This window comes from Camelus dromedarius, chromosome 9 (genome assembly GCF_036321535.1).
Source record: "Camelus dromedarius isolate mCamDro1 chromosome 9, mCamDro1.pat, whole genome shotgun sequence".
NCBI lineage: Eukaryota > Metazoa > Chordata > Mammalia > Artiodactyla > Camelidae > Camelus > Camelus dromedarius.
Genome location: NC_087444.1, coordinates 17,900,858 through 17,914,583, shown reverse-complemented (window position 1 = coordinate 17,914,583; position 13,726 = coordinate 17,900,858). Strand labels below are relative to the sequence as shown.

The 13,726-nt window shown below is 34.6% G+C and overlaps 1 protein-coding gene across 5 annotated transcripts in view; it reads right to left on the bottom strand.

The window, feature by feature from the left end:
* LRIG2 (leucine rich repeats and immunoglobulin like domains 2) overlaps nucleotides 1-13,726 on the bottom strand; it is a 51,228-nt gene that overhangs the window by 15,394 nt on the left and 22,108 nt on the right. For 3 of the 5 annotated variants that reach the window (XM_031457840.2, XM_010976250.3, XM_031457841.2), the window contains 10 exons: nucleotides 11,263-11,328; nucleotides 9,467-9,541; nucleotides 9,172-9,306; nucleotides 8,486-8,629; nucleotides 8,224-8,367; nucleotides 7,556-7,699; nucleotides 7,218-7,361; nucleotides 4,820-4,900; nucleotides 4,032-4,103; nucleotides 3,825-3,893 (listed from right to left, as the gene is read on the bottom strand). In XM_031457840.2, coding sequence (XP_031313700.1) covers nucleotides 3,825-3,893; nucleotides 4,032-4,103; nucleotides 4,820-4,900; nucleotides 7,218-7,361; nucleotides 7,556-7,699; nucleotides 8,224-8,367; nucleotides 8,486-8,629; nucleotides 9,172-9,306; nucleotides 9,467-9,541; nucleotides 11,263-11,328 — 1,074 coding nt within the window. Of the gene's footprint in view, nucleotides 1-3,824; nucleotides 3,894-4,031; nucleotides 4,104-4,819; nucleotides 4,901-7,217; nucleotides 7,362-7,555; nucleotides 7,700-8,223; nucleotides 8,368-8,485; nucleotides 8,630-9,171; nucleotides 9,307-9,466; nucleotides 9,542-10,296; nucleotides 10,329-11,262; nucleotides 11,329-13,726 lie in introns of all 5 variants that reach the window. The other 2 variants (XM_031457842.2, XM_064488852.1) reach the window with 1 other exon arrangement.

Here is a 13,726-nt window from a genome sequence, read left to right as displayed (position 1 = left end):
GTCTGTAACCTCCTCTCAACTGGTTAAGCAAAATAACAGTGTATTTGTTCATGTATACAAGTATGTGTGGACAGAGGGCAAGAGACAGAGACAAAGAGAACGGGAGGGAAGGAAGGAAGGAAGGAGGGAGAAGAGGGGGAAAATAAGTAACAAATTCAGCAAAAACTTAACAATTGATGAATGTAGGTAAACAGTATATGGATGTTCACTGTAACTTCCTTCAAATTTTTGAGGTTTAAAATTGTTCCCAGAGAAGTTTGGGGAAAAGCTTATTAAATATATTGGAACATAGAGACATTTTTGTTGTGGAGAGGATATAATTATTTTCAAGTTATTTCATCAAGACGAAATGTATTTCAGCCCTGTGGCAATGCGTACTGCAACTTAAACAAAGAACTACTGAAAAATGGTTTGTGGTTACAATAGGCCCATAAAATATATCTGAAAAGTCAATGTTTTCTTTTAATGACCCCTTAAAAGTCCCATCCACTTGGAAGTAGGGGAAGTAAATGACTTTAAGAACATTGTAACTTGCTTGGTGTACACCATCAAAATCCTCAAGTTGTTTTAAAGTCTGATATAAAATACCTAAGATCTGCTTCCAAAAAAGTTTCAGAGTCTTTAAGGATGACTCCAAAAGCCATATTTTATCAAGGGTAGTTTTAATTAAGCAGGTCAAAAGTTACCTTTTGCACTTAAGAATTCTTATGTTATATCCATTCACTCACAGAGAAAATCTGAGTCTACTATATGCCAGGCACTGTTCTAGGCTGTGGGGCTACAGCCCTCACAAAGCTTACATATTTAGAGCCAAGCAATAAACAAACAAATGCAAAGTGTAGTGTCAGAAAGTTAAGTCCTATCAAGAAAAACAAATCTAGGCAAAGACACACAGACAGCCACTACAGGTTTAGATAAAGCAGTTAGGGAAAGATTCTTTGAAGGGATGGCATTCTGGACAAAGAGCTCAAAGAAGTGAAGCAATAAATCACGTGAAGATCTGAGGTACGAGTGTCACAGACAGAAGAAACTGTGCACAAAGATTCTGAGGCAGATGCTTAGTGTGCTCAAGGGAAAGTAGGGAGGCCACTGGGGCTAGAACATAGAAAGTGAGGGGACAGAGATGGGACTGAGGTTAGAGAGCTGGGCGGGGTAGGAGCAGGCCATACGGGTGCTTTATAAACTAAGGGAAGAACTTGAGCTGTTTTCTTCCTATGTGTGATGGGGAGCCACTGGAAGGTTAAGAACAGAGGAGTGACGTGGTCTGGTGTATGCTTTCTTAGGTATAAGTTGGCTCATGAAACCTGGACTCATATCCTAATTCGACTACTTACCTTAGGCAAGATACTGAATGTCTCTAAAATCTGTTTCTATTTCTGGAAAATGGGATTGAGAATGCCTGCCTCAAAGAAAAATGTTAAATAAAGCATTTGACACAGTACCTGGCCACAGATTCCACTGAATTCACATTAACTCGTTTCACTTCTGTTTCTTTTTCATCTTTCCACCCTTCACAAACTAATGAACCTTGCCCACACACGTCTAATGGAGTACCCTGTACTCTCTCAACAAGTGTGGATAGATATATACCAAAATTATATATATATAATAATATATACCAATATTAACAGTCTTTCTTTCCCTCTTGATTTAACCGTATCTTCTAATTTTCTACCATGATTATATAATTTTAAAGCAAAAAAATTTTTAATTTATATTTGCCTCTCCCACCCCCCAATATTTATGCAAAGCACTATGAAGAACACCAAAAGGTATTAAGAGATAGTTTAATAAGTGTTGATGTGAAAAGTACTATAAATATGTCTTAAATTTAAAGTACTAAAAGCGACTAAAAATTCTCTGTAAAAAAGTTGCATCAGAGTTCCTACATTAGCAGATTGTTCAAACCAACTCCCAAATTTCTACATGACTCTGAAGAATAAAACTATAATAACTGTTTTCATCTACTATCTAAATTATATTTTAAACTGTGTTCTCTTAACAAAAGTTAAAACTTTCTTGCTGGCCCTCAGATTATCACAACCAAAAAAAGTAATACTGATATGCAGTAAGCTGTACCTTTTCAAGTTAAACTAAGCCTTAGGAGAAATAACTCAAAATATCTCAAGAGATGCCTTCCCCCTATCCCCCAAAAGCCACTTCAAAAATCTGGCAGAAAGATGGTTTCCATACATTTTAACTTTTGTTATTATTTTCGTTATTCATTCACCTTTACTATGTGCCAGGCTCTGTGCGGAACATCTTCTCAAAACCCTCAGAAGCTTTCTAATGCATTTAGGAGGAAAAAAACCCTAACTCCTCATGGCCTGTTAGGCCCTACGTGATCAGGCCTGCTTAACTCTCTGACCCCAACTCCCACCACTCTTCCCTGGGCTCTTGTCTTCCAGCCACACCAGTGTCTTTGCCGTTTTTCAAGTGAAAAAGCAAGCTCCTACCTCAGACCCTTTTCACTTGCTCTTCCCTGTGCCTGGAACACCCTCTGCCCAGCATTCAATGTTTTGCCGTTTCATCTCATTAAGGTCCTAGCTCAAAGGCTGTTATCTTCAGAAAAGCCTTCCCTCGCTACTTTAAAATAGCAATCTCTGTCACTGTGCGCACCTTTGACCCAGCTGTTTTTTTTTTTTTCAGAACATTTATCACCTGATGAGATATTATATACCTACTGGTTTACTATTTATCTTCCTTATAGAAAGTATTGTAATACGCTACGTGGACAAACTGTCTTGTTCACTGCTGCATTTTCAGCATCTAGAACAGTAACTTACATAGCAGAAGACAATAAATATTTCTTGAATAAACAAATTACCTCATTTTATCCTCACATGACCCTGAGGGTACTGCTATTTCCATTTTGAGAAGGGAAACTGAGTCTTAGGCTAAACACCTAGTTGTGAAGAATGGCGCAAGAATTTAAACCTAGACAGTCTGAACTAACCTACTTCCAATGCATCTCAAACTATATGTGGAGAAGGATCAGTTTCTTAAATTCCTAATCTGTTGTAAACCAATACTCATAAAATTCAACAAAAGTGTCACCGTAATATCAAATTGTTCTAAAAGTTTCTAAATGCTTATTCTGAATTTCTATCCTTATTTTGTCATGAATCAGTTTTGGTCCTACTTCCTCTGAGTAGGTTTCAGGCAAGGCAAGATAAATTGATGTAGTCTGTTGATCCTTACCATTGGCTAAATAGTCCAATCATTAGAGTTTAAAATTAAAAGCACTGCCCAACTAACCACCCTTCTCCCTGCAAAATGAGAACACTTTTTTAAAATCATGAATGAAAAAAGGTAAAAAAATGATACGTATGTTTCTATTATTAACTATTCAGTTCTGGAACATTTTAGTAGTTTGAACAAACAAATTTAGAGACATTCTCTCTGGTCATTATACTGAAAAAGCTAGATCATCTCCAAAAAATTATATAATACCTTAATTGTATTCTACCCCAAAGGGTAAGAATTGGGAACATATGCCTCCAATAGTCCGAAAAGGAATGAGGGCATAAAAAAGGAACAGTAGGGTATACATAAAGCATAAGGAGTGGTGCTAAGTACTCTTTAACCAAAAGCATCAGCAGCAAAGGAAAAAAACAGGTCTTGGTGCCTCACACTCTTGGCTTTTCAATGTTGAGTTATTTTTAAATTATACCCAGCTACTAAAATAACTAAATGTTAACACTTTCTTTTTTCCTGCCTGAATTGTGTGCTTTGGGAAACATCTGGCTCACATTCAGCACCCTTTAAGCACAACAAGCATGGATAACGATCTATTTGGTGACAAAAAAGACAAAGTTACGTACAGTTCTTTCAAGCGAGTCTGAGAAAAAGCATTTTCTTGGATAGACATTATAGCATTGTTGTTCAAATCTCTGAAATGAAGAGAAATGAAACATTACCAGTCACCATTTCTACAATTAAGTTATATAAACATTTTAAATGGTCATGAAAACCTCTGCTAATAGCAAAGATTATTCATATACTGAGCAAAATGGATACAAAATACTTACAGATGCTCAAGGGATTCAAGACCAATGAATGCTTTCTTTGTAATTGACTTAATCTGATTTCCTTGTAAGATTCTGAAATACAAACAGACCTTTCTAATAAAGCTTTCCACTAAACAAAATTAAATTCATTAGAACAAACATTTACCTATAAAAGTAAAAATAAGCTTAACATGCATTTTTAAGAAAATTCAGAACCTTTATTATTAACCAATGCAAAGCACAGAAGAAAGGCCTCTATTAAGACTTTGGCGCTCAGTGAGGTACCCGTAAACAACCATCCTGACCACAGATACACTCGTAGTTTTCATATGAGAAACTGGATTACATTTCCAGTTTCTCCCTTCTTAGTGAAAGACCATCAGGTCAAAGACACTCAGACAAATACAGATGAAGCTTTGGAGAAATTCTCATGGGAGACGATTCTAAAATCTTACTTGAGAGAATCCTCTCTTGCTAGTTAAATTACTTACAAATCTCACATGATTAAACAGATTACTGATTCAATTCTGATTTCTCAGTGCATTTCTTTTACTTTAATCAAAATTCTAGTTCTATAAATAACTTCCATTTAAGTGCCCTTTCAGAGAAAGTGTCCCACCAACAAGAAACAAAATTAAAAACAAACCAAAAAACAAAAATGTTAATAAACAACAAAGCATCTTCTTTTACTGGATGAGTCAGAGGTTCAGGCTTTCCAGCCATAGCAAATAGATACAATCCAATCACATTTACAATTGGTTCTTGAAAATAAACCTTCGTAGACATACATACATATTATAAATACATACAATTTAGTGAGACTTGTAAGTCCAGCAAAGGCTTCACTGGCATCTTCTATGGCCCATGAAATTTCATTGTTTCTTAAGTTTCTATAAAAAATGTTAGGGATAGACAAGTTATGTTAGTCAACATGACCATTACACCACCAGGCATCATGACAAGCAATGCTAATTTTGATCCTTGTTTTAAAGGTTATTTATGATGAACACAACTCTTCTTTTTAAAGAATACCTGTGATAAGCATGTAAAATCTAATTCTCATAAGCTAAGAATTAAGCCGACCTTGATAAATAAATTAAGCAACCTGCTAAGTTAGTATTAATCTTCCTAGCTAACAGCCTGTAGTTGTGTTAGCATATTAAAAATTATAGTCAGGGTCCTACAAAAAGCAGGAAGATTTCAAGATGCAGGAGATATGGCTTACAAATTTGATATCAGACTAATGGGATTTCTGGGTGACCCAAGCCTTCCCCTGAGCCCTTAAACCTAAAATGGCTGACAAAAAGAATGTCAATACAGAGCTTCACAGCTCAACAGCAATTAAACATGTCCCCTGGGACGTAAGAATGATATACCCATGTGCTAGAGCAATCACTCTGTTTCTTTAAAAGGAGAAGTATGGATCTTTTAAAATCCACTGTTTCATTCTCAGAGGAAATGTAATTGCACCACACCATGTCTTCATGGAAGAAATACCAGTTAAAGATATTTAATCACCTCTGCTTCCTTAAGCGATCTCACAATAAAGCACAAAGCCTTTGGCTCCATAAGACATATGTAAAGCCGTGTGAATAACATTAAGGAGGTAGATCATTCTTCCCATTTGGCTCCATCTTTACTTGGCGTGAAAGCTAACAAAGATCATTTTATTTTACTGAAGAATAAACACTGAAACAACTGATGGCTCAGCACTGCAGGGCTTTGCCCTCTCCTCCACAGAACAGCATAAACAGAACTCAGTCACCAAAGTGAGTAAGAAGCACATCCATTCTGGCAAGAGCACTGGTCTAAAGCCAGAATATCTCAGGTTTGTTCTGCCTTAACTATCTTTGTAGCATTAGATAATCATTAATTCTGCAGTTACTTTCCCAAACTTCAATATTAAAAGTAATCATCCGTGGTATACTAAAGAACCTGTTTGCCATCCCATGCACTGCCAAAAGGCTACAGCTGCATCTAACGTAAATTCCTGAGTTTGCACTGATCTAATTGCACCTCTGATAATGTAGAAAAGAGAAAAAGGGGAAAAAAAGGAAAACACTTTCAATTTTTCAAGGCCAAATCTGAAGGAGGAAAACCTTATTACAAAAAAAAAAACATTAAACACACACTTCTGCATACATAGACACCTTTACAAAATTATCATGCTTCTTTGACACTGATGGTTAGGTCCCAAAGTTGGAAGCTTGCCTCTTTTCTGAGACCATTTACCAACTTTAAACCTGAGGACCAGATAATTCCCTATCCAGAAACCTTAAGAATCTACAAATTCTACTAATTACTCTTTTTCTCTTCTTCTGCTCTATGTTTGAGATGACTATATTTCATTAAAATATCTCTTTATACGATTATATTTCATGATCAGGGTAAAACATTCAACTTACAGAACCACAGAATTCTAGAGTTGAAATTGCCTTTAGCAACCATCTAATCCTATGTCTATCCTTCACTGGACAAGAAGACCAAATAATAATAATAATAATAATAATAACAACAACAATAACAACAACAACAACAGTAATAACATCAAGGAAAGGCTAAGTGATTTTGTTCATCTGGCAGTATAATAAAAAGCACATAAGCTTTAGTATAAAACAAACCTGGGTTCTAATCCTGGCCCAAACATTTACAAAGGTATGTGAATCACTTTAATCTCTCTGAACCTCAGTCTCCTGATATGGAAAAGACCAATAATGTCCTAGTATTCTGAAAGCACTTGACCCATATCAGATCATTAATAAATGTTAGTTTTTTTCTGTCCAAAGTCATGCAGCAAATTAGTGACAGTGGGAACGTGCCAGAGCTGTTCCCACTACACATCCTGCATCCTTCTAAATGAGAAGTGGCAGTTCTGGTAAACTACTGGCAGTCCAAGATCATAGGAATAAGAAAACGTGCGTTCTGGACACCAGCAACTGTGTTTTATTCCATAGTAACTGGCACAATAAGAAATGCTTTGTTATTTAATTAACTTAGAATTAAAGTACATATCAAAATGGCTAGAAATAAATAAAATTTATTTATAGGGATTGAGATAAATAAGACTGCCTTGCCCCAAGGCATAGGACAGAAGAACTGCAAAATATTAACATACATGAATCTGTAGACTGATTAGTTGTTTTAATTTATTTGCTTTACTGCTTTAAAAAAGTTAGCAAAAAGACAAAAAATGACAGATGTACTTACAGTGTCTGAAGGTTGGAAAGAAACCTAAAAACACCATCAGCAATGTGAGTGACTCTGTTGTCCCCTAAATTCAATCTCTCCAGTAAGCTCAGACCCACAAAGGCAGATTCATCCAGGCGGGTCAACTGGTTATAGGACAAATCACTAAAAACAGGAAACATGGAAAGTAAAGAATTCACTTTATTTTAGTTCAATTTTCATATTCTTATTTACATGATAAATTTAGAGCTTTCAAACTTCTAATAAAGAGGAATATTAGTCTCATTACTAGCCAGGGAATGACTTATTCAATCTGCTCTAGTCTTACAGCCTCCACTGAAATGCCACCCAACCCTTACAGTTCGGAGAGTCTTTGGCAGAATTCCCATGCATCAGGGCTGATTCGTTCAACAGCATTCTGGCTCACATAGAGCTGCTGTAACATTCGCAAGCCATACAACCACCCCTTGTTCACTTCTGTGAGGTTATTATGCTCCAGTTCTCTGCAGAATTAGAGAAAGAAAGAAGGAAATATGTTTCAGAACAAGGCACTGCAATGAGAAGATTCCAAAAATCTTCATTAAGACTTGCTCAGAGAGGCATATACTTTTAAAGCTCAACCCAAGTGAGCAAATTCTATTCCTAAGTATTTGTTACTTAAGATTTAGTGCAAGAAGGCAGTAAAATATCTAAAGTCTAAAATACCAGATCTATAAAATCAACACAGTAAGAGGTACAGTATACCTGTTCTGAGTAAATTCTGGTAATTTTCACCAGCCAAACACTTCATCATTGTATTTATAAGGGAATATAAACTTCTAGATGAAATGTTTTTAAGAATGACAAAAAAAATATCAGTTAGATAACAAAGCTTAAACAGTTTTGTCTGTAATATTATTTCACATTAGAGAAGGGAGAAAGAGCTTAAGTACTTTGGTATAGTTAAAGCAACTATCCTAGATGTTTGGCACTGTAAAGTCCCAGACTCCTTTCCTAACAATCTCCTATTCTACTTCATAGTACTTACAATTCTTCCATGTTATCCAAGCCAAAAAAAGCTCCATCCTTTAGTTTGCTAATTCCATTCCGTTGCATTTTCAAAGATCTTAAGGAGTCCAGCCCTTGGAATGTAAGACCTTCTACAACTTTAATTCTGTTTCTTTTAAGTTCCCTTTAACAAAAACAGTTTTATAGTCAGAAAATTGGGTATGCTAATTCGTGCTAATAAGAAGAAGAAACAGACACTGTAAGAAAAAAACGATCTTCTTATAATCCATCTATTTACTCACAAGAATTGGAGGTGAGGTAGCTTGAAGATCTTGGGTGGGATCATGCTAATTCTGTTCCTGTTTAACTTTACCACTAATAAGGAACTTGACAAATTATCAAAGCAACCAGCCTCCAAGATGGTTATCCTATTATTACTCAAATTCCTAAAATGAACAAGATAACAACAACAAAAAATTAGTGAAACAAAACATTCTACCACCAGAAAGCTGCCCCAAGTCACAACTGAGTCCCAGCGCTACTCTTCAGCAACTGTACACAACTTTACAAGTCACTTAACTGCTTTGTTTCTTCAACTGCACAATAAAAATACCAACTTCATTTGAGTTGAAACAGTGTGTGTGAATATATTTTGTAAACTGTAAAGCACTAGCACACATGCTAATTATCATCATCATTATACTAGGTAAGCCACTGTTTAACATCACTCCCATTTAACTCCTACAAAACTGTTAGTAAAACACAATCCAAAATTAAATCTCAAAAATTATCCTGGATACTTAATATTTTCTGAAAATAGTGCACTCTTTAATAAGAGTAGGAAAAAAAACCACCAAAACAATTCGACCCTAGGTTTGTTTCACATAAGCATATTAAAATCACAAAAGATCTATCTGGGAAAGTAAGTATCAATGAATAATAAACATGCACTTTAAAGTAAAACTAGTTTAAACTCTGTTTTACTCACAGGTATTTAAGCTGCATTCGAGGAAATGAAGATGTCTTGATTTCTGATATTATATTTGAGCTGAGATCTAAACTCTCAAGAGCAGGATAAAACTGGAATGCTTCTGCATTTATTTCTGGGATTACATTATGAACTCTACAAAACAAAGATTATATTGAAGCTATTGCCAGTGATCTACCCTAGACCACAAAAATGTTAAATAATTACAATCAACAACAAGGATATCTAAAACAAAAATAAAAAATTGTGTACTATTCATAATTTAAGTAAAAGATCTGAAATCTTTTTTACTTACAATGACAGTAGAGTAATATTAGAGGTTGGTTCTCCAAAATATGGGATTTCTGTTAGCTCATTATAATTCATTTTCCTAAGTAGGAGGAAAAACAGGTATAGAAGTTTAGTGAAGGAAATGTTACCTCTTGAGTTCTGGTTTTTGGCTAATACATATTCTTTAGGATAGGCGCCAAATTTGGAGGAAAAAAAAAGCCTCTGGCCCCAAATGAGTTAAATTAAATGTATCCTTCTGAGAAATTACAGATAGTAATAAAAATTCTTTTCATGGTATAGTTCTATGACTTGATACCAATATTAGATTAGGAAGTATTTTGCACATTAAATACTTTTAATCTCAGCAAGGTTCTTTGAATAGTTATTTCTTTTTCAAATATACTTTTATTGAAGTATAGTCAGTTTACAATGTTGTGTCAATTTCTGGTGTAGAATAGTTACTTCTACAACACCTAATTTGAGTCCTCCTTAAAGAATAATTCTGGGGTAAAGGATATAACTTAGTGGTAGAGCACATGCTTCCACAAGGTCCTGGGTTCAATCCCCAGTGCCTCTGTTAAGGGGGAAACATTTTTTTTAATTTTAAAATAAATTTTAAAATAATTTTTTAAATTTTAAAGTAAAAAATAAAAAAATAATTCACATTTCTATACATAGATATTTATAATAAAATAAATTATAAATAAGTTAATTACATAAATTTTTTAACTACACACACACACACACTTTTTTAAGTTACTCAAAGTTAGGGAAAGTTGCTTGAGACCACAGACCTAACAGGGACTGTCTCAACTGTTTTAGTAGCAAATCTAATGCAATCATATTTTCACCGACCTGGTTTCCAATCACTGAACCACCTCAACAATCTAGAATACAGAAAAGAAACCAGAAGTAAAAGGCCTCCAAGTAATGAACTGAACTTACAAAGTCCAAATAATAAAGCTCATGCATTTCCCATTGAGCATTTAAAAATGTGAATTTTCAATGTAAATTTTTTAAAAAGTAGGCTTTTCCTCAGGGCCTACTCTTTCAGCTAATAAGCTTGTCAATTGTTCACAGTCCACAGCAGATTGGAGGCAGTCAACGTGAGGCAGAGGATAGAATGAAGAGACAATGAAAGCACAATGTACCCCTTGTCAGAAAAAAATTAAAAAGAAAAATTCATCTGAGGATTCTGGGGGTGTTTAGTATAGAGGTAAACAGGCCTCAGTAGTCATGCTCCTGGGAATACCACAGTGCAATAACTGATATTAATGATATTTTAGAAGATTCTCTCCAAAAAACATACAATAATACATCTCAGCACTAAAGGAAAAACTTTAGTGAAGTGGAAAATGGAATTATATTAACTACCACATTTCAGATGATACCAAAAACATTGTATTTCATATAAATCTACTTTAGACATGATGTCTCCACCTTAGACAAATCAAAACATAAAAAAAAAGTTTACGCAATAGTTTCACTGGCTGAAACACTGGCAAAAAAAAAAAAAAAAAAAAAAGAACATATTTACTTAGAAAAGGGGAAAAACAAATCTTACTTTAGGCCTCAGGGACATAGAACAGTATCTCCACACAGTTTACAACTTGAGATCACCCACCCAATGGCATAAAACCCAGCGTTTGTGAAAACAGTAAAGCCAAAGACAAGTTTAGGTTTTTTAAACAAGGTGTTTTAATATAAAGTTTTTTTCCTTCAGTTTTTTTGACATTTCTGGATTGAACATCCTGAGATTCATAATTCATCAAATCACTTCAAGGAATTTAATGTAAATTTAAATAAATAAAAATAACTTACACTTCTTGTAATGTTTGAGATTCCAAGCTGATGTTCCAGTTAGACAATCGATTATGACTCAAATCCCTAAATGAAGGACAAAAGATCCTAGTTTAGTGTCAGAAAACACACTTAAAGGAAAGGAAAAAAAAAAAAACTAAATTAAAACAGGAATCTAAAAGCCCTGTCAAATCAGAATATGATTAGTATAGATAAAAAGAAATGTTTACAAAGGATGAATAAAAATTTATCTAGACTTCAAAATAGCTATTTTACTTTTCCACTTTTATGAGGGTTTTTTGTTTTTGTTTTTACTAACTAGGGAATACATTTACATGGTTCAATAATCAAAAAGTATAAAAGGATATACAGTAAAAAAATCTCCCACCCTTGTGTTTAGCCATCCAATTTCCCTCCCCAACAGTAAAAAGTGAAAATATACCATTTCTTGCACAGCCTATCAGATATTTTTTACATGTATCAGAAAAATTTTACACAAATGATAGAATAATTTACACATAATTTTGCCCCTTGCTTTTTTCACTTAACAATAATGCATCTTGTAGATCATTCCAAAGCAACATTATGGTTTCTTCATCTCTTCCAGTAAGGTTACACTTTACTTTAATTACTATGCTTTATATACTTTTAAAAGTAATACATACTTCACATAATATATAATACTGTACTATATTACATTTTAGCTGCAGATAAAAATGTGAAGATGGATTTCACAAATCAAAATAGTGAGCTTCTATATTAGAATTGGAGTTGACCCATATCCCTGACAGAGATGCAGTCTTCCTTTAAAAAAAAAAAAGGCACTGCCCAAAGCAATCTACAGATTTAATGCAATCCCTGTCAAATTACCCAGGCCATATTTCACAGAACTAGAACAAATCATAATAAAATTTATATGGAACCACAAAAGACCTAGAATTGCCAAAGCATTACTAAAGAAAAAGAAAGAGGCTGGAGAAATAACTCTCCCAGATTTCAGATAACTCTCCCAGATTTCAGACAATACTACAGAGCTACAGTAATCAAAACAGCATGGTATTGGTACAAAAACAGATATATGGACCAATGGAACAGAACAGAGAGCCCAGAAATGAACCCACAAACTTTTGGTCAACTGATCTTCGACAAAGGAGGCAAGAATATACAATGGAATAAAGACAGTCTCTTCAGCAAATGGTGATGGGAAAACTGGACAGTAGCATGTAAATCAATAAAGCTAGAACACTCCCTTACACCATACACAAAAATCAACTCAAAATGGATCAAAGACTTAAACATAAGACAAGATATAATAAACCTCCTAGAAGAAAATATAGGCAAAACATTATCTCACATACATCTCAAAAACATTCTAGGACAGTCTACCCAAGCAATAGAAATAGAAGAATAAACAAATGGGACCTAATTAAACTTACAACCTTCTGCACAGCAAAAGAAGCCATAAGTAAAACAAAATGACAACCTATGGAATGGGAGAAAATTTTTGCAAATGAAACCGACAAAGGCTTGATCTCCAGAATATATAAGCAGCTCATACGACTTAATAAGAAAAAAAGAAATAACCCAATCCAAAAATGGGCAGAAGACCTAAATAAGCAATTCTCCAAGGAAGAATGATCAATAAGCACATGAAAAAATGCTCAATATCACTAATTATCAGAGAAATGCAAATCAAAACTACAATGAAGTATCACCTCACACCAGTCAGAATGGCCATTATTCAAAAGTCCACAAACAACAATGACAGCTAGAGAGGCTGTGGAGAAAAAGGAACCCTCCTACATTGCTGGCGGGAATGCAGTTTTGTGCAGCCACTGTGGAAAACAGTATGGAGATTCCTCAAAAAGACTAGGAATAGACTTACTGGGCATATATCAAGAAGGAACCCTACTTCCAAAAGACACCTGCACCCCAATGTTCATAGCAGCACTATTTACAATAGCCAAGACATGGAAACAGCCTAAATGTCCATCAACAGATGACTGGATAAAGAAGATGTGGTATATTTATACAATGGAATACTATTCAGCCATAAAAACTGACAACATAACGCCATTTGCAGCAACATGGATGCTCTTCCTGAAGAATGTCATTCTAAGTGAGGTAAGCCAGAAAGAGAAAGAAAACTACCATATGAGATCGCTCATATGTGGAATCTTAAAAAAAGAAGAAGAACATAAATACAAAACAAACAAACTCATAGACATAGAATACAAATGTGTGGTTGCCAAGGGGAAGGGGGGTGGGAAGGGATAGACTGGGAGTTCAAAATTGATACTGACAGGCATATGTAGAATAGATAAACAAGATTATATGATATAGCACAGGGAAATATGTAAGCTCTTGTGGTAGCTCACAGTGAGAAAAAAATGTGACAATGAATATATGTATGTTCATGTGTAACTGAAAAAATGTGCTCTACACTGGAATTTGACACAACATTGTAAAATGACTGTAACTCAAT